This window comes from Haliotis rufescens, unplaced genomic scaffold, assembly GCF_023055435.1.
Source record: "Haliotis rufescens isolate VD_foot unplaced genomic scaffold, xgHalRufe1.0.p SCAF_7, whole genome shotgun sequence".
Lineage (NCBI taxonomy): Eukaryota > Metazoa > Mollusca > Gastropoda > Lepetellida > Haliotidae > Haliotis > Haliotis rufescens.
Window position 1 is genome coordinate 26,507,309 of NW_025964361.1, and position 27,828 is coordinate 26,535,136.

The window sequence follows — 27,828 nt, forward strand, 5'->3', positions numbered from 1 at the left end:
AGATTTAAAGAGGGACCTCGGAGGACTGTCTAGGCCGATACACCTACAGTTTCATCGAGTGACCTGGGAGGACTGTCTAGGCCGATACACCTACAAGTACAGTTTCATCGAGGGACCTCGGAGGACTGTCTAGGCCGGAACACCTACAGTTTCATCGAGGGACCTCGGAGGACTGTCTAGATCGATGCACTTACATGTACAGTTTCAACGAGGGACCTCGGAGGACTGTCTAGGCCAATACACCTACATGTAAGTTTCATCGAGGGACCTCGGAGGACTATCTAGATCGATACACCTACAGGTACAGTTTCATCGAGAGACCTCGGTGGGCTGTCTAGACCGATACGCCTACATGTACAGTTTCATCGAGGGACCTCGGTGGGCTGTCTAGGCCGGTACACCTACATGTACAGATTCAAAGAGGGACCTCGGAGGACTGTCTAGGCCGATACACCTACAGTTTCATCGAGGGACCTGGGAGGACTGTCTAGGCCGATACACATACATGTACATATTGACTGAGGGACCTCGGAGGACTGTCTAGGCCGATACACCTACATGTACAGTTTCACTGTAAGGACCTAGGAGGACTGTCTAGGCCGGTACACTTACATGTAGAGATTTAAAGAGGGACCTCGGAGGACTGTCTAGGCCGATACACCTACAATTTCATCGAGTGACCTGGGAGGACTGTCTAGGCCGATACACCTACAAGTACAGTTTCATCGAGAGACCTCGGAGGACTGTCTAGGCCGGAACACCTACAGTTTCATCGAGGGACCTCGGAGGACTGTCTAGATCGATGCACTTACATGTACAGTTTCAACGAGGGACCTCGGAGGACTGTCTAGGCCAATACACCTACATGTAAGTTTCATCGAGGGACCTCGGAGGACTATCTAGATCGATACACCTACATGTACAGTTTCATCGAGAGACCTCGGTGGGCTGTCTAGACCGATACGCCTACATGTACAGTTTCATCGAGGGACCTCGGTGGGCTGTCTAGGCCGGTACACCTACATGTACAGATTCAAAGAGGGACCTGGGAGGACTGTCTAGGCCGATACACATACATGAACAGTTTCATCGTCGGACCTCGGATGACTGTCTAGGCCGACACACCGAGTAATGTAACGTGTACCTTCCGGGTTAGTGAATCTTTTGTTACCACTGCTATTTAATGTGATGTTTCAGCAGAGCGTAAGGTTGGTGGTTCGATACCCTGGCCGCGTCAAACCTAAATACGTTAAAAGATGGTACTTGTTGTCACCATTGCTGTCGCTCGGGGATAAAACAAGGATGTTCGTCTCTCTATAAGTGCACAAATGGTGAACCCATTTCTCATAACTTTCGTATGCTACCATTACCCGTCTATCAGTTATAATACTCTTTTTCACAGCAGGGTAATTTCAGGAATTTTGTTCCTGGCCGTGGGACGTCTTCGAGGGACTCTGTACAAGCAGCCACACACACACACGCGTGCACGTCACTATATGAGTACAGCAATCTTGAACGCAACGTTGAACATCATTTCACCTCAACCGGATACAAACGTAACTGAAACGGACATAAAATGTTCATAAATACATCACCTAAAGACGACATCGGCTAAATGGCAGTCCTGGCAAATTTGATGTACTTTGTTCGTTTGATAATAACCCAATAATATTATGTCTATTGATTTAAGCAGTTAATCAACACTCTAAGCACCCAGATACAGTGCCCTAGTGTAACACTTTGTACCAAAGAAAACATCCAGAGAGTATTTGTTGTTTAGCGTCTCATTCCATATTCCAGCTGTATGATGGCGTAAATTAACATCTGTCAATAATCTAGATTGGACCCGACAATCCAGTGATTGACATCACGAGCATCGACCCACGCACCTAGTGAGTCAGTGAGTGAGTGAGTATGGTTTTACGCCGCTTTTACGCTTTTAGCAATATTCCAGCAATATCACGGCGGGGGAAACCAATAATGGGCTTCACACAATGTACCCATGTCGGGAATCGAAACCGGATCTTCGGCGTGACGAGCGAACGCTTTAAACACTAGGCTACCCCTTGGGTAAGATGCCGCACAATAAAGCAAGTCACCCAGTCTCACTCCTCGATCCGTCCAGTAGCCAAGCATGGGTTGCAGAAGACAAATTAAAACTCAATCTTTACGGGATGCACCAGTCTAAGTACGTGTAGGAAAAAAATACGTAGGTGTTACTTATATACACAGCATTCTATACAATATGTAGACCTACACATGGATGCTAGTCCCACTATAGTGCGAGGAGATATGAGGGAGGCTGTCAGTGAGTTGATAATTCAACTGGATCATGTATGAAACTGTAAATGAAATGTTACATGAACATTTGTAAATGTAAACGTTCTCTAGTACTCTGACAGTGTCGCTGACTAGCCCACATGGCAGATCTCCTGTCATACAGAATGACATCTGATAGTGCCCCTTACTAGCCTACATGGCAGATCCCCTGCCATACAGCATGACATCTGATAGTGCCCCTTACTAGCCTACATGGCAGATCTCCTGTCATACAGCATGACATCTGACAGACTCCCTGACCAGCCCATATGACAGATCTCCTGTCATACAGCATGACATCTGACAGTGTCCCTGATCAGCCTACAATACAGATCTCCTGTCATTCAGCATGACATCTGATAGTGTCCCTGACCAGCCTACATGGCAGATCTCCTGTCATACAGAATGACATCTGATAGTGCCCCTTACTAGCCTACATGGCAGATCCCCTGCCATACAGCATGACATCTGATAGTGCCCCTTACAAGCCTACATGGCAGATCTCCTGCCATACAGCATGACATCTGACAGTGTCCCTGACCAGCCCATATGACAGATCTCCTGTCATACAGCATGACATCTGACAGTGTCCCTGATCAGCCTACAATACAGATCTCCTGTCATACAGCATGACATCTGACAGTGTCCCTGACCAGCCCACATGACAGATCTCCTGTCATTCAGCATGACATCTGATAGTGTCCCTGACCAGCCCATATGACAGATCTCCTGTCATACAGCATGACATCTGACAGTGTCCCTGACCAGCCCACAATACAGATCTCCTGTCATACAGCATGACATCTGACAGTGTCCCTGACCAGCCTACATGGCAGATCTCCTGTCATACAGAATGACATCTGACAGTGTCCCTGACCAGCCTACATGGCAGATCTCCTGTCATACAGCATGACATCTGAGAGTGTCCCTGACCAGCCTACATGACAGATCTTTTGTCATATAGCATGATATCTGACAGTGTCCCTGACCAGCCCACAATACAGATCTCCTGTCATACAGCATGACATCTGAGACTGAGTCGGAATCGTACAATCGACTCAGCTTTTTGCAGAGATTTCTTTTGGATATGGAAAGGGTTGTGTCGCTTTATTTAAATTCGTGAAGTTTATTGATTCCTACCTGGGTGTCCAACCTCTTTCGCATAAGATCCCGAGTATAACTCTTGATGGTTTGGATAACGATTTGTCAAGAGCTGCTTTGGCTGTAGCTTCGGCTTTTGAGTTACCTGTTATGCCTACATGACTTGGAAACCAGCAAAGGACGATGTCACACTGGCTAGTGGAAAGATCGTTATATAGTTCTAAAATGTCTGGGACAATGACGAGACACTTTTAAGTGCCTGAAGGCAAGTCAGCGAATCAGAGAAGATGATGAAATGTTTAGATTATCGTTTATGTTTAATATAGGTCAAAGCTGTTAATATAGCTTTGGCCTCAGCAGTGAAGATTGAACTATTATCTTGGATTCTTGAGAAGACAGTTCTGGATCCAATGATGGTGGCACTAGCAACTCTGCCACCATTCCTCGATCCCTCTGTAAAAAAGGATCTGTCAGAATTATATTTTGATCGTAATTGGTGTTATGCTTGTTGATGTACCAAAATATTTGTTTCAGACTTTTTTAGCTGGGTTAGAGAGAGGTCTTGCCCTGGCTGGTGAATCTTCCAGGGAGGAGAAGACAGAAGTCGGTAGGGTGATATAATATTTAGATCTATTTTAGATGCAGTGATGTGTGGTTGAGCTGTAGCTGTCTTGCTGTTGTATGCACATTGTTACCACGACAAGAATACTTTTGTGAAATAATTAATTTTGATGCTGAAAAGTGTGACCCGATAGTATGCCGCCTTGAGGGACGCCCTTGTCTTGATCGAAATGATCAGACAGAGTTGAGCTCAATCGTACATGAAATTGTCTGTTGTTAAAAAATCAGATATAAACTGAGGTAATCTGCCCCTCAATCCAAATGCCAAATCTTTTAAAATACCATGTTTCCACGTTGTATCATCCGCCTTTTCTAGGTCGAAAAAGATTGATACAGCATGTTGTTTGTTGACAATGGAAATTTTAATAAATGATTCTAAACGCACCAAATGGCCAATGGTACTTCTGTTTTCTGGACGTCGCTGGGAGATTATTGTTCTCCAAGTACGAGACTAACTGATTGTTGACCATGCGCTCCATGGTTTTACAAACACAACTAGTTAATGATGTTGGACGGTCGTTGGATTGATCTGTATGATCCCGTCCAGGCTTTAGTACAGGAATGATAATAGCATTGTGCCACGAAGGAGGAAAATTTCCGGTTGTCCATATTTCATCAAATATATTACTCAGCGTTTCTAAACATGAATCGGGCAAGTGTTTCAGGAGCTGATAATGTATGTTGTCGGCTCCTGTTGCAGTGCCATGAGCTTGCCCTAGGGCAGTGTGCAATTCATGGAGTGAAACGTTTCGTTGTAGTTCTCATCATTATCAGAGTTAAATTTTACCTTTTTCTTTTCCTGCTGTTTTTGAAACCTCTGAAATTGAGGGTTTCATAGTTGGAGTGAGTGAGTGAGTATGGTTTATCGCCGCTTTAAGCATTATTCCAGCAATATCACGGCCGGGGACACCAGAAATGGGCTTCACACATTGTACCCATGTCGGGAATCGAACCCGGGTCTTCGGCGTGACGAGCGAACGCTTGAACCACTAGGCTACCCGACCGTTCCCGTTATAGTTGGAAGATGATGAATATTTTGCCAAAGTTTGCCAGATTTAGTTGTTAAAAGTGTAATACCATCTTTGAGATGGTGAACTCCAGATTTGGATCCTTAATGCCTTAATCTTTTGAATCATGTTCCACACCTTGAGCATACCTTGAGAATTTATCTTTGATACATAGTTCCTGGGGGATTGGCGTTTATTTTGCTTCCTATTTTTGTAGCTTGTTTACAATAATTATTATTATCGAACACTGGTTTAAGAAGGTGAGGATTCGCAGATGACTTACGAATGCTTTCGTTTTTCTGTACACAATGTTTAGAATGAATACCAGTTGGCCTTTGTTCCACCTGTTTGAAGGTGGTTCGTCAGTATTGTTGGAAAATGGTCACTTCCACAAAGGTCATCATGGACCGGCCATTCAAATTCGTTTAAAATATTTGAATCTGTCAGTGAAAGATCAAGGGCAGGGTATGTGCCAGTGGCAGGATGGTGATAGGTGAAGATGCATAAATCATTGTTTGAGATACAATCTTCAAGGACTTTTCCCATATTATTTGTATCAGTACTCCCCCATAGGGGATTATAAATATTTAAATCGCCCATGATGACACAGGGTTTCGTGAGTTGATCGTACAAAGTCTGAAGATCTGATTGGCGGAGAGTTGAGGAAGGTGGAAGATACCGTGACCATAATGTAAACACGTTCAAAGTAATTATAACACGGACGGCAACAGCTTGAAGAGTAGTGTTAGGTTGGAACAGGGCTATGGATTATGCAGCTTTATCACCAGGAGGGGAAAACGAGTGGTAAGAATTGTAATGACGGATATAAAAAAAAATCTGTGTTTTTTTAGGTATGTTTCTTGGAGACACAAAGCTGACGGTTTAAAATATTGAATTAAAAGTTGTATTTCATTAAAATTCTTCTTAAGACCCCTGCAATTCCATTGTAATATGTTTTGTGTATTCATGGTGGTGGTGCTTCAACAGGTGAAATGTCACACGAACGTCAGGAAGACTATGTGGTACTCCTATTATGTCATTTGGTGATGGAGTTGGGAGTGAAGCAGTAGGGAGAGGCTGGACAGACTTAAACCCATGTCAGTTGATTCTGGCAGTGGCAGTGGTAACAGGAGGGCGAGATATAGCAGCAGCGTAAGATATAGTGCAAGTGGTTGCAGTAGAAGTTACAACCCTGTTCTTAGCTTCATGGTAGGAGAGATTATGTTCAGTCGATTGTCATGATCTTTAGTTCATGTTGCCTCACAGGGCAGGACTTAGAAGATGCCATATGGTGTAACAGAATATTTCAAACACTAGGTGTCTAGACAATCACATGAAGGTTCAACTTGGATATCCACAGATTACTAGAAAAAAGGAGTCATTGAAACACGAGTTACTAACTAGCTACTTGAAAATCACGGGAAAGCTGCTTATCAACGGATTGCAAGAAAAGCTGAGTATTACAAACCCTAGCTACTAAGCTTAGTTCAGTACAACCAGGCTAGGTCAATACTAGATCTATAAGTGTCCTGAAACCACTCACTGACGAAACCTGAGTTTCGAACGTGACCACTCCAGTAGCGAGAATTGGTTGATTCATGTCATCGATCCCAATTGCGTAGATCGATGCTCATGAAGTCAACCACTTGATGGTCTGGTCCAGACTCGATTATTTACAGACGGCCGTCATATAGCTGGAATATTGCTGAGTGCGGCGTTAAACAACAAAACAACCAACCAACCACACTATTGTGAACTGCTATTGTAATTGCTGTGTATTTGTATTGATTTGTAAACCTAGTTGATTTTAAATACAACTGTAAATTGTATACCATTTCTTTGTTCTTTGTTGGTTTCACACTAAATTCTGTTACGTATAGATTTCTGTGAACTTATCGTTTCAATTTGGAAGTCAACACGTAACATTAGACAACATTATTGAATTTGCGCACAATATATTGTAAATGTAACATTAACAACTTTCGCTGTTAAAACTTGAACACCGCTTGAATTTCACTGTTTTATGTTAGTTAAATTCGGAACAATATTATGTGAAAAGGACGTTGAAAACCAGGCAACGTCTGCATGTCTTGTCTGACATGGACATACAAAGGGAATGGTGTCACCATGGAGATGACTACTCGTGTCCTGGGATGATACCAGCGTCTGGTCACCTACACCTTGGTCATCACCATTTACACATTGCATGAGTTCCTAATCAATGTAACCAAGTATCTTGGCTGCTCCAGTCTCCTTACATTATTCAAGGCTTGAGATAACGACTCCATCAAGGTGAAGTCATCAACAAGGCTCTGTTGCGATCAGTTTCGGTCTGTTAACAGTATACAATAAAATTCAACATATCAACTCAATCTAAGTTAAGATCAATGCTACCCAAATGAATAAGTTTCTTTTCAAAATATTTAGGGGTCGTGGCCTTTTGGGTGGTTGGCGTAAATGACCTCTTTGGTAGACATGTTCTATATCGACTTCTTTGTACTTCCTGTATTTACACGTGTGGTTACTAGGCATTTCCTGTTTAGACTTCCTGTAGGTTCGTGTTGCCACCAGTTACTTTCTGTAGGTGAGTAGAGATGAGGTGAGATGAGGTGTGCGTGCGTTTGAGTGTGCGTGTGCGTGTGCGTGTGCGTGTGCGTGTGCGTGTGCGTGTGCGTGTGTGTCTGCTTTTACTGGTCCGGGGTAAAGCCGGTTTTACAGTGCGAGCTGATCATGAGATACCATGCCACAGTCTAACATGAATACTCCACAAACATAGTATGTCAACTCCGAGACGACTAGTCCTTGTTTTATCCCCCTTAATGCCGAACGTCAGGGAGAGAAACAGTAAGTACCATCTTTTAACTTATTTTGGTATGACGCGGTCGGGGATCGAACTCCTAAAACAAATGATTTTTTCAAGTATGTCCAAGCCCATTTCCCAACCACTCTGTTGTAAAATGAAGAGAATACATGTACACCCCATAATCATAAGAAAGCCATACTGTCCTTAGGCCAGAACTTTATGACAATCTGCAGGTAAGACGTCGAGGACATGTGCGTCAGCCAACATTTGTTTGAAGCCTGAGTAAAATGTTCCAAAGGTCCAAGCAAACACAAATCGTTGAACACTATATTCTTTCTGTCGAATCATACCAGTCATCTTCTGTGTACAGATTTAAAAGAAATATATGACCGTAAAGGGTTGCACACACCGACTGGCGATACCTTATCAGTACAATTGGTCCTTCTGTACCGGGGGCACACTTACGGGCAGCAAAGTCGTCAAAGGCACGGAAGATCACTTTGCAGAGCTGCGTCCGTCAGGCGTGCGGGAAACCCATGATCGCAGGTTCGAATTCCATATTCTCCCTGATCTTAATTCTAGGTGTGTCAGGCGAAGCCAAGAAGCAAGGGTATGATGCCATGTGGTAGACATCTAGGAACTGTATCACATCGGGCTTTCCTTCACAGCAAGCGGAAACTCCGTGATATAACTGAAATACTTTATAAAACTTCCAAAACGTATATGTTACTGTGTCAATACAAGGGCAAGTAAAGTCAACATAGCAACTTAATAGATTTAATAGTTAAGGGCATACTTAATCAGAAATGCCTGACCAAAATTAAAGTTGAAAGTATCGTGAAACAGACGATAAAACGCCGCTGAGGGCACTCCCCTTACTGGGGTTAAAACGGGTTCACCCGTGTTTGACGCGCTGCGCAATATCAACGAACATGACGATCGGGCCAAAGCCCAGTCTGCCTGCTTCTACCCTGGATGTATTAATTCTTTTTTCTGTCTGATCATTTGATTACCTTGTCCAATACTTGCTCAGAGGATTATCCCTGACAAGCATTGGTTGTGTGACATAGGGCCGAGGGCAGCTGGTGTTTTATTACCCAAACGGAATGTTAGTAATAAATCGCTAGTTACCGATTGTTCTTTAATATTTTAACTGTTCACATTGTCAAGATCAAAGATCGTTTAACACATTCATCAATACATGCAATGTTTGTATTTTTGTAGGGTTAATAGAAATAGAAACGTACATGTGTAACGGATTAGAATCACAAGATAGATAAACGCGGCAAACATCTCAGCCAATGAAACCAGTTGTCACCTCTGGGCAAGATGGCTTTAGGCCACGCCCGCAAATTGGTTTGTTTTGCAAGCCGATTACGGAGAGTGTGATTTCGGGACTTTCAGGTGGACATTTAAATACTTTCTACGAATATTATTAATTTTTCTCCCTCGGAATTTGACTACATGTTTCCGGGAAAATTGATATTCCCAACAAAATTGCAATCTTTTTTTCTATCTTTCCTTGCCTTTTAACAGAAACAAAAGTAAGTGATTATAAATTCTCTAAATGTATAATGATTTATTCACATCATATCGTGTATACGTTTGTTATCAATTTAATTGTTTAAAACAAATCTGTATACCATAATCCAGAAGTAAAGCTACATAATTTAAGGGTATTGCCAAAGTAAATAGCATGACAGAGATGGTATAAAACAAACAAAACATTTACAAGAGATATATAAAGGCAGTCATATTAGAACAGCGATATTGATACGAAGCATTAATGTACATAATTTGCATAGTTCGTGATGCCACAAATACAATAAAAGTATGATGCATTTAGCTTCTAGTACATAATAATCACCTGACTATGTCCAGAATGATATTACAAGCATCTATAATGCATGTAGAATGCATGTAAGATCATCCTGAAAATACGAACATGTTCAAATAGTTCCTCACATACCACAATCTCATTAAAATCGGATCTAAGTTCTCGGTGCCGCTAAACAAAGATCTGAGGACATCCAATTGCAGGTCACGTCAGAACGACCTTTCGCGAAGAAGAAGTCGACATCAGCCAATTAGAAAGCAGCTTTCTCGAGCCTAACGACACTCGTTTCAACCTGGCGACTTCCATTTCAGACTACGCTTGAAAAATATGTTAACACAGTTCTCGATTAAAATTTTGGATACTGAACAAAAAACATCGTTTATATATGGTTGACATTGTATGGCAGTGCTTCCCACGTACTATGCAACGTATCTTCTGTTCAAATGTTTAACCCACGGAAGCGAGAGATAGGCGATGATTTTGACGGCATCAGTCGCACGGGCCGTAACTGTCGTTCGGAATACCCCGTGTTAACGTTTTCGAGGTTGCATGATTAGAAAACGCATTCCGACTGTCACTTTCATGATCTGGTAAGCGACGCTTGATAGATCGGATGAAAGGTCGTTCTTACGTGACCCGTAATGGGATGTCGTCAGATCTTTGTTTAGCGGAAGCAAGAACTAAGATCGGATTTTAATTAGATTGTCACCTACCCTGGAAAATAATGTGAGGAACCCCAGAAGGTTCTCATAAGATTGGTCATTTTAGAATCCCTTTTCATATTCATAAGAAATCGTCAATTGTACGATTCCGACTGTATCATAATCATGTGTTTACGAATCACAATCAAATAGTAATGATGGGGTTCGAGCAAAAGTGTGCGTATACTGCACCACCTTTGGCACCCGTCACAAATAAAAGTGTTCACCTGAACATTCAAGGTAGCAGAAATATAAGTAAGGAATTGCATCGGATAACATTTTAGTCACTGGAGCGTCAACCATGGAATTGTCGCCCTCATGTCTACCATGACGACGTATGGTGATCGTTGTGTTAGAACTCCCTATTTGGGAGTTGTTCTCCGTAGTTTGCATGCTTTTGGTATATGTGGAACATACATTTACAAAGGGTGCTGAGCCGTATATGATCATTTCACTAAAATAAGGCGTGAAGGTTCACAGATTGTACCACTGACATAAAAATGTTGGAAAATCAGAATGTTGTTTAAGAGATACACATGTACTGTTCTATTTGAGCCACTATTGACATGCTTGACAACAAAATCACGTCATCGCCTCTGTTTACATAATTACTGGAAACATACGACGTCGTAGGGCCTTACGGAAAATGCGCCATGACTATGGTGCAGGTATGTCACCAGCATCGTCAGTACTTCATGTAAGTGTTTGTGAGATGTATATGTGAATCCAGTGGGCGATATGGGGTGTAATCGTGACGGGTGTTTTTTTTTTTTAGAGTTAATGAACCTGTGTATATTAAGCCTATAACATGTCCCATTTTAATTCTGGAAACCCAAAAGTCCAGAAACTCTACGGTCTTTGCCCAGTCTCGGTTAAAGGTATTTACAAAATTAAACATGCCGTTTTCATGGGAACATACCAAGGAAGAAAAAATGAAGGCCCATGGTCGAAAATATGTTCCTTTACTTAAAACTCATGTTTTTGTTTCGCAAATACATTTAATGTATTCATTCAAGTATCATGACACAAAATTTAACTCATTTTAACTTAATTCAACGATTTTATAGCGATATTGAAATATTTCGCCCATGGGCGAGAAAAAGGTTTGACCCATGGGCAGGCCCATGGGCGAGAACATGTTCCTTTACTTAAAACTCATGATTTTGTTTCGCAAATACATTAAATGTATTCATTGAAGTATCATGACACAAAATTTAATGAAAAAATGAAAAACAAAATGTTCAAAAACTCAATATTTAGACTATGTCGCCCATGGGCCTGCCCATGGGCGAAGTCTGGCCCATGGGTAGGCCCATGGGCGAGAATATGTTCCTTTACTCAAAACTCATGTTTTTGTTTCGCAAATACATTAAATGTATTTATTTAAGTATCATGACACAAAATTTAACTCATTTTAACTTAATTCAACGATTTTATAGCGATATTGAAATATTTCGCCCATGGGCGAGAATATTTTCCTTTACTTAAAACTTATGTTTTTGTTTCGCAAATACATGCAGGTGTTCTTACTATTTTCATGGCACATAATGTAACTCAATTTTACTCAATTCAGCTATTTTACAGATTTATTGAAATATTTCGCCCATGGGCGAGAAAAGGTTTTGCCTTCGAAATCCTTGATTATTATATCATGCCAGAGTTCTGAAATTCAGTGTCAATGTTGCTGAACAGTAGAATCTGATGGACGTTTTGTGCAGAACCTGTTTGACACTATGGGTTCCAGGACCACTAACACTCTGAGCTGAAAAAGTTTGGTCCTAACCGCACCCAACATCTACAAGTTTGTAAGCTTGTAGACATCATTAAGAAGTAATTAACAGTCCCATGCTGAGACCTTTCTCAAAATTCAGACCGGTGGCAGGCTGCCAACAAAGAGAAGAAAATATCGCAACCCCGACACGAGTGTGCTCAGTCAAACAATGAACTTACGACCGGCAGAAAACAACTCCAGTTGAGTATGCCGATGCTGTATCTCAGCCGTGTTGGCCTGAAAATTTAAACATGCTAATTAAATCCAAAATCGTATAATTATTTTTAATAGAAACCGTATCTTAATTTGTTCTTGCACTGCATCATATCGTGTATTCCATCTGTATATGTGTAATGTGTATATGTATCAATGACTACACTTATACCGCATATTCTGCAACAGACTATAATTAATCACCTTATTATTGTCTCTCCATTTACCATGGCTGACTGCACTAATACCCTTTTAACAGTGGACACCGATATCAGTATACATGTAGGCTTTTTGTTCAAAAAGGAATATGCAGGAAATTATATGTAACAATTAACTGTGTACTAATTACATGTTTGAATGTTATCAGTTTTACGTTCTGAGATACAGTGATGTAAGCATCTTCTAAAATCTTCTAAAAATATAATAAAATACAAAACTCTCTGCCGTAATTTTTTGTGGAAATCATTCGATCAAGTAAAAATGACTGCGTGACAAGACGAATCAACTATTTATACCCGATAAAAGAAACTGCCGTATTTTAGGAACAGTGCTATAACAAGACATTTGAAATTTCTAACAAGCAGATACATTAGAGACAGTGATTCGACTACAGGTACGTAATCCGTATCAATCAAAGGTGTAAAAAAACTGAAAATCATATCTGTCGGAGACCTACCAAATTACCAAGTTTTATCATTACTATATTTATTACAATGCAAATACTTTAGTGACACATTTTTTAGAGGAGAGGGCATACACACAAGTATATTGCTTCCGTGTGTGAATGCAGGTTGTACTTGGTATCTCAGTTCTCAGTTTCATACCGGTTGTATAACTGAATTTGTATATGGAACCATTCGTACAGCATGACAATTACTTGCTATTCGTCACTTTACAACACACATAACACGGTCAAACAATTTTAGGCACCGCTTTTGCGAGTTATTTAGTACAATAATGTTTTATTAAAATCTATTTCAATTTGTTTTCACCATTTTCCCTATTGACAGTCGTTGTTACGTGCGTCACTAGGTAATTGGTACGGATTGACCTTGTTTATTGTTTCTATACTTTGAGGATTTCTGTGGCAAGTGGCGGACGTAATTCAAACTCCTTCCGCACTGACACCGCATCAAATATATTTCTGTACCGATTACATAACTCTAATGGACAGGGTCGGGTGGTAGTTCACCGGACGACACTGTGTATATTGGGCGGCTCCTTTGATATCTCCTCCAAACATACGTTTATTGAATGACCCCATTAAACGATGATACACATCTCGATGAATATATCAAGGCACTAATGTATCTTTCATAAACATTTTTTTGTCTTTGTGCTTAATATATCCACATATCAACGAACATTTGTAAAACATGTATCCTAAAAAAAATAAACATTTTCAGGCTAGGTATTTGGACACAGCAACACCTGCATAACTGTTTATTCACGCGTGGTGCGGCAGATTGTAATTGACCGACAACAAGTATTGTAGAATCACCTGTAAATAAGGCCGACACTGTAATTAGACACAACGTACTAATGAGAATATGAGAATTATCATAAGAAGCCTGTTACGTTTTTCTTAACTATTACCATTTTCATACCAAAAGTGACAATGCAGTTAAAAGTTGCTTTAGTGTCACAATATTCACTCACGTTTTCCTCAATCGCATTGAAACATAATTCCTACTGGTCAGTTCGACACTGCTTGTAATTAAATAATTATTTCGAGATTTCGTTAGAATGTAAGATATTCAGCCAAACGTTATGCAATAAAAGACGAATAGTTTTTTTCATTAAAATACGCTCACGCGTACCTGAATATTGCATACCTAGTGTCACGTAATTGCCCAGTGTGATGTATCAACGGGACATAAAATGGGAAATGAAATAGAAACTAACTAAAATTTAATGTTGTGGAAAATAACTCCAATGAATTGGAGTACACGCACATGAATTCGTATGATAAACTGTCAAAACGTTTTGAGAGGTAAGTCCGGGTTCATTAAAGATCGCTACAATATGTAAAACAGGTGAAATTTGTAGAACTAAAGGAAACATCCAACCAAATGCCCTTTTTAAATAGTAATGTAATGATATAATATAAAGTATATTTCACATGATACAATATACTTTGCAAACAGTTAGTTGATGCTTGAAAGGGACTAACGAAAACATAGGCGAAATATTTTAACAACGCCGTAAAATAGTTGAATTAAGTAAAAATTAGTTAAATTTTGTGTCATGATACTTGAATAAAAACATTTAATGTATTTGCGAAACAAAAACATGAGTTTTGAGCAAAGGAACATGTTCTCGCCCATGGGCCTGCCCATGGGCCAAACCTTTTTCTCGCCCATGGGCGAAATATTTCAATATCGCTATAAAATCGTTGAAATAAGTTAAAATGAGTTAAATTTTGTGTCATGATACTTCAATGAATACATTTAATGTATTTGCGAAACAAAATCATGAGTTTTAAGTACAGGAACATATTCTCGCCCATGGGCCAAACCTTTTTCTCGCCCATGGGCGAAATATTTCAATATCGCTATAAAATCGTTGAATTAAGTTAAAATGAGTTAAATTTTGTGTCATGATACTTGAATGAATACATTAAATGTATTTGCGAAACAAAAACATGAGTTTTAAGTAAAGGAATATATTCTCGCCCATGGGCCTGCCCATGGGCCTACCCATGGGCAAGACTTCGCCCATGGGCGACATAGTCTAAATATTGAGTTTTTGAACAATTTTTTTTTTCATTTTTTCTTCCTTGGTATGTTCCCATGAAAACGGTATGTTTAATTTTGTAAATACCTTTAACCGAGACTGGGCAAAGACCGTAGAGTTTCTGGACTTTTGGGTTTCCAGAATTAAAATGGGACGTGTTCTATGTATAACTCACGGAAGTCATTTTAGCCGTGCGTGAAGCTTGTGCGAGTTCGAGCTTTGTCTGAAACTGAACAATGGCTGACCCGTAATGGGATGTAATGGGTGCTGCGGCACATGGTTCACGAGAAGTGCTGCCCATGTCATCAGAACCTGCAGGTTTCCCCGTCGCTGGAATCGTTACTTAAGAATAGCAAAGCAACCGCACGTATTCAAACACGGGGATTACTGACGATGGATGATGACCAGGTGAGCTTTCATAGCTGGTATCTACACATTAGGTATGGCCATCTTGTTATACAAGTCTTCCTCAGGCCTGGCCCGTCGTTCCGCCAACACCCGCCTCGTCGTGTCATACTGGTCTGGGTCCGGGCACTCATTCATCCCGCTTGTCATCACCAGATGACTGTACACGCCTTGGGTCTCCGCCACCTTAAACCGCTTTGGATTCCACTTCCACAACACGTCATAATCACCTTCATTAACGCCATCACCATGCTGGGGTTGTTTGACATTTGTTTGACGATCTCTATTTACAAATTCAACGTCAGCAGCTGAATAACCGTTCTTGGTGCCCTCAAGCTTCGGGGGCATTGGGCGATATATGGCAACCCTTTCTTTCGGTGAAGCTCTCTTTGCTTTCTTCTTTTTGCAACTGAAAATAAACACAATTAAACCAATTGCTTGTATTGAAATCAAAGGGTTTTTTTTAAATTTAAAGATGATCAATAAATAAGTAAATATATATAAACTATGATCGATTGTCATTTAAGATATTTTCTTGAAGGCTCTGCATAACGGAGACGCAGGGTCTATGAAAAAGACGTTTCAATCCTTTGTTTTAAACTGGAAAAGGGAACACTGCTCGATTCTGACTTAAATTGGATGAATTTCCGTCTCAGAGTAGCGGCAGTAATCGTTGAATCCAGTTGAATGAATCGACGTCATCTGAATCGTTGAATTGGGTTGAATGAAATTGACCTTCAAATCTCTGTACTAATTAACACAGTCTGGCAAACTGTTACTAAAACGGATATGGATAAGCTTAGGTGGCTATTCTTCCAGATACATGTATATCTCAACTTAATGCCGAATAGGAATCTTTTGTTTGTTTGTTTGTTGTTTAACGCCGCACTCAGCACTATTCCAGCTAAATGACGCCTTCTGTGAAAATTGAGTCGGGACCAGACAATCCAGTGACTGACATCATGCGTATCGATCTGCGCAATTGGGATACGATGACATGCGTCAACCAAGTCAGCGAACCTGACCACCCGATCCCTTTAGTCGCCTCTTACGACGAGCATAGTCGCCTTTTACGGCCAGCATGGGTTGCTGAATACCTATTCTACGGTATTAAAATAGATAGATTGTTGCTGATCACTAAAGGTGGACCTGTGGTGTGGTCTTTGGAGAGATACTGGTCAAATGAATGGAAATAAACTTAAAAGATAAGAGTGTTTTGAACTTACATTTGTTTAGATGTTTCAGCATATGTACGGTACCATCGCAGTGTTCTAGCAAAACTTAAATGTGTCACATTTCCGCTTGAAATTGAACTTTTCACGTCCGAAACCCCACTTTTTTATCCCACTACATGAAGAATAATGAAAGCCGTCGGGCCTCAATGACGCACAATAAGCAAGGTTTGGCACAATGGCGCACAATAAGCGAGGTGGGGCACAATGGCGAACAATAAGCGAGATGGGGCACAATGATGCACAATAAGCGAGGTATGGCGAGGTGGCGCCCACTGACGTACAATAAACGGGTTGGGGCACAATGGTGCACATAAAGCAAGGTGTGGAACAATGATGCACAATAAGCGAGGTGGGGCACAATGATGCACAATAAGCGAGGTATGACAGAATAAGCGAGGTGGCGACAACTGACGTACAATAAACGGGGTGGAGCACAATAAGCGTGTTGGGGAACAATGGTGCACATAAAGCAAGGTGTGGAACATTGGTGCACATAAAGCAAGTTGTGGAACAATGATGCACAATAAGCGAGTTTTGGCACAATGATGTACAATAAGCGAGGTACGGCACAATAAGCGAGGTGGCGCCCACCGACGTACAATAAACGAGGTGGGGCACACTGGTGCACAATAAAGCAAGGTGTGGAACAATGATCGATGCACAATAAGCGAGGTGGGGCACAATGATGCACAATAAACGAGGTGGGGGCACACTGGTGCACATAAAGCAAGATGTGGAACAATGATCGATGCACAGTAAGCGAGGTGGGGCACAATGATGCACAATAAGCGAGGTGGGGCACGATGCTGCACAATAAGCGAGCTGGGGCACAATGACGCACAATAAGCGAGGTGGGGCACAGTCATGCACAATAAGCGAGATGGGGCACAATGATGCCCAATAAGCGAGGTGGCGCCCACTGACGTACAATAAACGAGGTGGGGCACAATAAGTGAGTTGGGGCACAATGGGGCACCATAAGCGTGATGGAGAACAATGGTGCACATAAAGCAAGGTGTGGAACAATGGTGCACATAAAGCAAGTTGTGGAACAATGATGCACAATAAGCGAGTTTGGGCACAATGATGCACAATAAGCGAGGTACGGCACAATAAGCGAGGTGGCGCCAACTGACGTACAATAAACGAGGTGGGGCACAATAAGCGTGTTGGGGAAAAATGATGCACATAAAGCAAAGTGTGGAACAATGGTGCACATAAAGCAAGTTGTGGAACAATGATGCACAATAAGCGAGTTTTGGCACAATGATGCACAATAAGCGAGGTGGGGCACAATGGCGCACAATAAGTGAGGTGGGGCACAATAAGCAAGGTGTGGAACAATGATGCACAATAAGCGAGTTTGGGCACAATGATGCACAATAAGCGAGGTGGCGGCCACTGACGTACAATAAAGGAGGTGGGGCACAATGGTGCACATAAAGCAAGGTGTGGAACAATGATCGATGCACGATAAGTGAGGTGGGGCACAATGATACACAATAAACGAGGTGGGCACAATAAGCGAGTTGGGGCACAATGGCACACAATAAGCGAGTTGGCGCACAGTGGCGCACAATAAGCAAGGTGTGGAACAATGACGCACAATAAGTGAGGTGGGGCACAACGGCGAACAATAAGCGAGGTGGGGCACAATGACGCCCAATAAGCAAGTTGGGGCACAATGATGCACAATAAGCGAGATGGGGGCACAGTGACGCACAATAAGCGAGTTGGGGCACAATGGTGCACATAAAGCAAGGTGTGGAATAATGATGCACAATAAGCGAGGTGGGGCACAATGATGCACAATAAGCGAGGTGGGGCATAATGGCGCACAATAAGCGAGGTTGGTCACAATGATTCACAATAAGCGAGTTCGGACACAATGATGCACAATAAGAGAGGTGGGGGCATATTGACGCACAAAAAGCGAGTTGGGGCACAATGGTGCACATAAAGCAAGGTGTGGAACAGTGATGCACAATAAGCGAGATGGGGCACAATGATGCACAATAAGCGAGTTGGGGCACAATGATGCACAATAAGCGAGGTGGGGCACAATGACGCACAATAAGCGAGGTGGGGCACATCGACTCACATTAAGCGAGTTGGGGCACAATGGCACACAAAAAGTGAGGTGGGGCACAATGGCACACAATAAGCGAGGTAGGGCACAATGGCGCACAATAAGTGAGGTGGGGCACAATGACGCAGAAGAAGCGAGGTTGGTTAGATTCAATTATGTACAATAAGCGAAGTGGGGGACAATGACGCACAATAAGCGAGTTGGGGCACAATGACGCACAATAAGCGAGGTTGGACACAATTACGTTCAATAAGCTAGGTGTGGCACAGTGGCGCACAATAAGCGAGTTGGGACAGAATGGCGCATAATAAGCGAGGTTGGGCACAATGATGCACAATAAGCGAAGTAGGGCACAATAAGTGAGTTGGGGCACAATGGGGCACAATAAGCGTGATGGAGAACAATGGTGCACATAAAGCAAGGTGTGGAACAATGGTGCACATAATGCAAGTTGTGGAACAATGATGCACAATAAGCGAGTTTGGGCACAATGATGCACAATAAGCGAGGTGGGGCACAATGGCGCACAATAAGTGAGGTGGGGCATAATAAGCAAGGTGTGGAACAATGATGCACAATAAGCGAGTTTGGGCACAATGATGCACAATAAGCGAGGTGGCGGCCACTGACGTACAATAAAGGAGTTTGGGCACAATGGTGCACATAAAGCAAGGTGTGGAACAATGATCGATGCACGATAAGTGAGGTGGGGCACAATGATACACAATAAACGAGGTGGGCACAATAAGCGAGTTGGGGCACAATGGCGCACAATAAGCGAGTTGGGGCACAGTGGCGCACAATAAGCAAGGTGTGGAACAATGACGCACAATAAGTGAGGTGGGGCACAACGGCGAACAATAAGCGAGGTGGGGCACAATGACGCCCAATAAGCAAGTTGGGGCACAATGATGCACAATAAGCGAGATTGGGGCACAGTGACGCACAATAAGCGAGTTGGGGCACAATGGTGCACATAAAGCAAGGTGTGGAATAATGATGCACAATAAGCGAGGTGGGGCACAATGATGCACAATAAGCGAGGTGGGGCATAATGGCGCACAATAAGCGAGGTTGGTCACAATGATTCACAATAAGCGAGATGGGGCACAATGATGCACAATAAGCGAGTTGGGGCACAATGATGCACAAAAAGTGAGGTGGGGCACAAAGGCACACAATAAGCGTTGTAGGGCACAATGGCGCACAATAAGTGAGGTGGGGCACAATGACGCAGAATAAGCGAGGTTGGTTAGATTCAATTATGTACAATAAGCGAAGTGGGGGACAATGACGCACAATAAGCGAGTTGGGGCACAATGACGCACAATAAGCGAGGTTGGACACAATTACGTTCAATAAGCTAGGTGTGGCACAGTGGCGCACAATAAGCGAGTTGGGACAGAATGGCGCATAATAAGCGAGGTTGGGCACAATGATGCACAATAAGCGAAGTAGGGCACAATAAGTGAGTTGGGGCACAATGGGGCACAATAAGCGTGATGGAGAACAATGGTGCACATAAAGCAAGGTGTGGAACAATGGTGCACATAATGCAAGTTGTGGAACAATGATGCACAATAAGCGAGTTTGGGCACAATGATGCACAATAAGCGAGGTACGGCACAATAAGCGAGGTTGCGCCAACTGACGTACAATAAACGAGGTGGGGCACAATAAGCGTGTTGGGGAAAAATGATGCACATAAAGCAAAGTGTGGAACAATGGTGCACATAAAGCAAGATGTGGAACAATGATGCACAATAAGCGAGTTTGGGCACAATGATGCACAATAAGCGAGGTGGGGCACAATGGCGCACAATAAGTGAGGTGGGGCATAATAAGCAAGGTGTGGAACAATGATGCACAATAAGCGAGTTTGGGCACAATGATGCACAATAAGCGAGGTGGCGGCCACTGACGTACAATAAAGGAGTTTGGGCACAATGGTGCACATAAAGCAAGGTGTGGAACAATGATCGATGCACGATAAGTGAGGTGGGGCACAATGATACACAATAAACGAGGTGGGCACAATAAGCGAGTTGGGGCACAATGGCGCACAATAAGCGAGTTGGGGCACAGTGGCGCACAATAAGCAAGGTGTGGAACAATGACGCACAATAAGTGAGGTGGGGCACAACGGCGAACAATAAGCGAGGTGGGGCACAATGACGCCCAATAAGCAAGTTGGGGCACAATGATGCACAATAAGCGAGATGGGGGCACAGTGACGCACAATAAGCGAGTTGGGGCACAATGGTGCACATAAAGCAAGGTGTGGAATAATGATGCACAATAAGCGAGGTGGGGCATAATGGCGCACAATAAGCGAGGTTGGTCACAATGATTCACAATAAGCGAGTTCGGACACAATGATGCACAATAAGATAGGTGGGGGCATATTGACGCACAAAGAGCGAGTTGGGGCACAATGGTGCACATAAAGCAAGGTGTGGAACAATGATGCACAATAAGCGAGATGGGGCACAATGATGCACAATAAGCGAGTTGGGGCACAATGGTGCACAATAGGCGAGGTGGGGCACAATGACGCACAATAAGCGAGGTGGGGCACATCGACTCACATTAAGCGAGTTGGGGCACAATGGCACACAAAAAGTGAGGTGGGGCACAATGGCACACAATAAGCGAGGTAGGGCACAATGGCGCACAATAAGTGAGGTGGGGCACAATGACGCAGAAGAAGCGAGGTTGGTTAGATTCAATTATGTACAATAAGCGAAGTGGGGGACAATGACGCACAATAAGCGAGTTGGGGCACAATGACGCACAATAAGCGAGGTTGGACACAATTACGTTCAATAAGCTAGGTGTGGCACAGTGGCGCACAATAAGCGAGTTGGGACAGAATGGCGCATAATAAGCGAGGTTGGGCACAATGATGCACAATAAGCGAAGTAGGGCACAATAAGCGAGTTGGGGCACAATGATGCACAAAAAGCGAGTTGGGGCACAATGGCCCATGATAGGCGAGGTGGGGCACAATGACGCACAATAAGCGAGTAATGGCACAATGACGCACAATAAGCGAGGTATGGCACAATGACGCACAATAAGCGAGGTAAGGCACAATGACGCACAATAAGCGAGGTATGGCACAATGATGCACAATAAGCGAGTAATGGCACAATGACGCACAATAAGTGAGGTAGGGCACAATGACGCACAATAAGCGAGGTATGGCACAATGACGCACAATAAGCGAGTAATGGCACAATGACGCACAATAAGCGAGTAATGGCACAATGACGCACAATAAGTGAGGTATGGCACAATGACGCACAATAAGCGAGGCATGGCACACTGGCGCACAATAAGCGAGGTATGGCGAAACGACGCACAATAAGCGAGGTATGGCACAATGACGCACAATAAGCGAGGTAACGTACAATGACGCACATTGAGCGAGGTAGGGCACAATGACGCACAATAAGCGAGGTATGGCACAATGACGCACAATAAGCGAGGTATGGCACATTGACGCACAATATTGCGTTATTTCTACAACCGGATGATGTACATAAGAGCGGGCAAATGGATGAATAAAGAAACTTATTTTTGTAGCATGACTGCAATTTAGGTAGACAGGGCGTGACAAACAAATAAAACAGACTGCCTTGGGTATCAGTGTTGAGTAAATAAATTTCTCACCGCTTGACCAAAAAGTAGATGACGATGATGACAACAAAGATTCCTGCTTCGCCGAGAAGAGCATACCTTACTGAAAACCAACAACTTATGTGTATAATTATATTTAGCTAAACAACTAAATGCCGTTATTGACACGTCAACACAAATTCTCCTACTTATGATTATTATATTTTTTTCTGCCATTTCTAATTTTACGATCTAACTCCCAAACAAACCAAGAGCTCGTGACGTCACCAGTTCCTCACAATCCCCACTTCGTCAAATCTCTTTACTTCTCACTTTATCTCGTCTTCCGATGCCTGCCACGGAACTGTGCTCCTGAGACCAGGGTGTCATTTAATCAGAATAAAGTAATGCTAGAAAAAAAACGGGGTCGCATTTGGTTTCAATACCAGATGGAGAAAACCGTAGTTTTATCGAATTAAAAAGGAAAGCATCAATATAGTTCAGTATACGTCCCACTATCAAAAAGAAGAATTCAACACAGCGCCAAAACAATGTCGTACATGTATGTCGTAAAGATGATGCATTATGAATGGGATCAGATTCGACAGTACATTTATCATTGAATGAATTATCATTTTACAAGTATAAAAACATATTACGATCTCTAAATAATAACTTGTAACGTTTGAAAGCATTTCCAGTGTCCTTTAATACTGAGTACCCGAATTGGTAGCGAGATCAGAGTCCGAAACGAAATGCCTTTCGGTGTACAAATGGGTAAACGCAATGGGTAAAAACAGCAGTAGAAATGTGATTTAGAAACTTGATAAATAAGAATTACAATCTTCATCCGAATTAATAAACAACACACTTTAAAGCTTCTACAAAATGATAACTTCTTGAAAATCACAATATTCAAAAGGGGCAGTCGGGTAGCCTGGTGGTAAAGCGTTCGCTCGTCACGCCGAAGACCCGGTTCGATTCCCGACATGGGTACAATGTGTGAAGCCCATTTCTGGTGTCCCCCGCCTTGATATTGCTGGAATATTGCTAAAAGCGGCGTAGAACCATACTCACTCACTCAATATTCTAAAACAAGACCATGATCACAGAGTTACATTCAGTATATTTCCTTTGTCATTTGACTGTATTGAATCTTACAATTGTGTTTGAAAAACCCACAGAATGGATCTTACAGTGTTCATTCTTTTTGTATACGTGAAATGAGAACTTGAAACACAAGATATGCACACTTAAATTAGACGCATTTGGAATTTGGTGTTATATACATATAACAGAGACAAAATAATAGTAACAAACGTACCTTCTGGTTTTTCAAAACAGGCTGAAATGAAAGCACATTGTGTTACACAGCATGGTGGTGATGATGGGTGCGGGAAGAGATGGGGCAGGTGATGATGGGTGTGGGTGTGGGTGGTGTTGGGGGCAGGGATAGGGGTAGAGGTGAGGCCGGGTTGGGGGTAGGGGGTGGGTTTGGGGTTGGGGGTAGGGGTAGGGGTAGGGGTAGGGGTGGAAGTGGGGATGATGGGTGGGGGTGGGGGTATTCAGGGAAGAGTCTGACATTTCATCGATTTAAACAGGATGCATCGATTTCTGACGTTATTTACTCAATCTGCTAATCGCTATTCCTGTGGCCGAACTGGTAGCGGGCTCAGAATAAATAACGAAATGTCTTTCGGAAAACAAGGTATAAATGTAGTTTGACCTCAATCAGATGCGACTACATGTTTGAGTGAATTATCATTTTTTAAGAAAGGAAACGTATTACTTTCTCCAACATAATGACTTTTAACATTTGAAAACATTTCTTAGAATGTGTCCTATTATACTGAAGCACCAGCGGCCGAATTGGAAGCGATATCAGAATTTAGAACGAAACGACTTTCGGAATATAAATGAGTAAACACGGAAGTACAAGATATTGAAATGAAACCATTGTTTATTACACAGGATGGTGGTTGTGATGGGAGGGGGTGTTCAGAAAGGAGTCTAACGTTTCATCGATGTATCCAGAATGGCAATATAATGCATCGATTTCTGACTTTATTTAATGCTTTTCACGTCTTCCCAGTTCAGATGGACACAACCATATATTTGATAAATATCGACGTTTATTACTCAATCTGGCATTCCTGTCATCCCAGACAAGACGAAGACTACCATGTTCTTCTCAAATTACAAAAAGAAAGCTTTAATACAGTTACACGCCTCATGAGGTGAGGTGAGGTGAAATGGGGTTTAACGTCGCGTCCAAGATTATTGCACTTATATAGCGACTTGCATGTACGTGTATGTGTGTGTATGTGTGGCTGCTTGTACTCGTCCAGACTGATGCCGATTTATAGTGCTAGCTCACTGAGATACCATGCCGCAGGTTAACATGAATACCCCACTCAGACACAGTATACTGACTCCGAGCCAACCAGTCCTTGTTTTAGCCCCTAAATGCCGAGCGCCAGACAGGGTAACAACAAGTACAATTTTTTAACGTCTTTTGGCATGACGCGGTCGGGGAACGTCTCATGAACAAAAGGAGGACTTCAACACGGCGCCAGAACAATGTTTAGGTGCGACTGTAAATTTCAGTGTATTATCGACCCGTGAAGATTCCGGGGTAGCGTATGTAGGTCTTCAGCAACCTAGCTTGCCGTAAAAGGTGACTATGCTTGTCGTAATCTGACTTGGTTGATGCATGTCATCGATCCCAATTGCGTGGATCGATGCTCATGAAATTAATCACTGGATTGTCTGGTCCAGACTCGATTACAGACCACCGTCATATAGCTGGAATATTGCTGCGTAAAATAACATGCATTACATTCTCCAAATAACCTTTTTTTCCAAAACATGACTTCTTTATATTGAGACCTCATTGGCCAAATTGGTAGCGAGCTAAGAATCAAGAACGAAATGCATCTCGGTGCACACGGTATTACAGGTTAATACACGAGAAGAAACAGGTTATTACAATATTTGCAAAGACCTGTATCAGCGGATGTAAGGTTATGATAACGTTTGTCAACACCCGCATCAGCAGAATCGGATGTACAATATATTGTCAAGTTAATGAAAAAATATCAGAGGCGACGACCAAAGTTAAACCGGTAATACAGATTAGAGATCCCCATTCGAATATATGAGCCTCCGAAGACATAACATGAGTGACTGGGTTCTGTTGAACGCCGCTTTGCAAATATGCTGTATTTCAGTTATAATTACGTCACGTTTAAATTTACAATGTTGGTGAAACCCACGCGCCCGTGTATGGTGCTGCACGACAAGCTTAGAAACATAATCAGAGCGACGCTGGGATTGAACCCACGATCAAGTCACAGCGACTTGCGACGCCTTAGACGACCATGACGTTTCACAGTGCACTACAAACAATTATTCTAAGAATTGTTTGAGGATGGTAACGTTAACCAACAAAAGAACTATCTTTCATGAAATACAATGTTTGTAAAGTCCTATAACTGCAAATACCAGGTTATGGTGTATATTGGTTATATTGGGTCAATGACGTTTCAGAGTGCACATCAAACATTACTCAGACCGAAATTCATTAAACCTTGTTGGTAAATATGTGATTACCGACTTTTGAGTAGAGCAGAGGCTAACCGTTTGAAGGAACACTTGCACCAATGCATGCAGCAGCAGAGGCTAACCGTTTGAAGGAACACTTGCACCAATGCATGCAGCAGCAGAGGCTAACCGTTTGAAGGAACACTTACACCAATGCATGCATGCAGCAGAGGCTAACCGTTTGAAGGAACACTTGCACCAATGCATGCAGCAGCAGAGGCTAACCGTTTGATGGAACACTTGCACCAATGCATGCATGCAGCAGAGGCTAACCGTTTGAAAGAACACTTGCACCAATGCATGCAGCTACATACAGCGTATCACGGGTCGTTGTTTGCATAGTTAAATCACTGCATGTCTGTACAAAAAGTAGGGAAAGGGCACCTTAGTTGGATAACGTTTGTCCAATCCCGTTGACCATATATGTCAATAAAATATGTTTAAACAAAACTGTATGTTCCTTATTTCAGTTACGCCATCGGAACCCGAATGTATAAAACGTACAAATAAAGACAGCTGAACCCATAATTCCAACACAAACATTACCGGGTACCACCAGTATTCAGTTGGGACAAAGGTTGTTCAACGCCACAGTCGGAACTATCTCTGCTTTATTACGACGGCCTGTACAACGTCAAGTCTGGACAAGACAAACCAGATTAGATATAAAGATACTTTTAACTTTTGAAAAAAACAACCCAGGATTTTAACGATCCACCCGTTATGGGGAAACTAAAATCAGTAATTACACGTCCCATGCTCGACACTGACCCCCAATAAACATTTATATACACAGTAGAATGATCCAACATTCTTTGGCATTTTTAAAACATTAAATGACATACTTATTACCTGCTGTAGCCGAGTTAATCTGGGTGAAGACCAATGTATAGATGGGTAGTAGTAGTATCCTCTCAGGCGCCATTCTGAAATGCACAGCAGCTCACTATAGAACAAGTAGAAACTAATGCTATGTGGAAATGAATAAAACACCCATTTGTTTGTGATCTCATAACAGTGTTTACCGGACAATTTCCTTGATGGCGATTACCGTGTCTATTGCTCAAACACTACTCAAATGTGACAGGGTGACATGCTGAGTATTGTGAATGCATTCAGATGCTATTGCTTCCGGAACACGCGGAACTATTTCTAACAACCCGACTATGTGTTGCCTTTGTGCTGCAAATTTTATTTGAAACTGATAACTCACACCCGGAAATATTTCCTCTCACCGAGATCATAACTTGAGGATCAACATGCCTGCAGTCCAGTCTCAGTCCATGATAAGCGGGTCATTCAATAACTTCTCTGTGCGTGTGTGTACGTTTGTGTGCGTGCGTGTGCGTTCGCTTCCGCTTTGTCTGTGTCTGTGTGTGTGTAAAGTGTGTGTATGAGCGTGGGTGTTATAGTGTGTGTTTCTGTCTATCTATGTGAGTGTGTGTCTTTGTCTGTGTGTGTGTAAAGTGTGTGTATGAGCGTGGGTGTTATAGTGGTAGTTTATGTCTATCTATGTGAGTGTGTATGTCTTTGTCTATGTGTGTGTAAAGTGTGTGTATGAGCGTGGGTGTTGATGTGTGTGTTTCTGTCTATCTATGTGATCGTGTGTGTGTCTTTGTCTGTGTGTGTGTGTAAAGTGTGTGTATGAGCGTGGGTGTTAAAGTGTGTGTTTCTGTCTATCTATGTGAGTGTGTGTGTCTTTGTCTGTGTGTGTGTAAAGTGTGTGTATGGGCGTGGGTGTTGATGTGGATGTTTCTGTCTATCCA

General features: G+C 42.4%; 1 protein-coding gene across 2 annotated transcripts; it reads right to left on the reverse strand.

The window, feature by feature from the left end:
* Positions 1-15,187: 15,187 nt before the first annotated feature.
* Positions 15,188-27,163, reverse strand: LOC124137499. Of its 2 annotated transcripts, XM_046503833.2 has the most exons (5): positions 27,088-27,163; positions 26,915-26,988; positions 23,784-23,804; positions 22,514-22,583; positions 15,188-15,923 (listed from the first exon to the last, which is right to left on the reverse strand). In XM_046503833.2, the coding sequence occupies exons 2-5, from the start codon at positions 26,985-26,987 to the stop codon at positions 15,539-15,541; spliced, it is 549 nt and encodes a 182-aa protein (XP_046359789.2). In that variant the 5' UTR covers position 26,988; positions 27,088-27,163; the 3' UTR covers positions 15,188-15,538. The 2 variants fall into 2 exon arrangements, with proteins under 2 accessions (XP_046359789.2, XP_046359788.2); XM_046503832.2 differs by having other exon boundaries at positions 26,915-27,123.
* Positions 27,164-27,828: the final 665 nt, after the last annotated feature.

What these genes read in the sequence shown, in the direction of transcription:
- LOC124137499 (XM_046503833.2), bottom strand. Translation starts at nt 26,987, where the DNA reads ATGGCGCCTGAGAGGATACTACTACTACCCATCTATACATTGGTCTTC. An exon ending in GATTAACTCGGCTACAGCAG is followed by an intron (nt 23,805 to 26,914) that starts GTAATAAGTATG and finishes CTTTCATTTCAG; the next exon opens with CCTGTTTTGAAAAACCAGAA. An exon ending in ATCTACTTTTTGGTCAAGCG is followed by an intron (nt 15,924 to 22,513) that starts GTGAGAAATTTA and finishes GTTTATTTTCAG; the next exon opens with TTGCAAAAAGAAGAAAGCAA.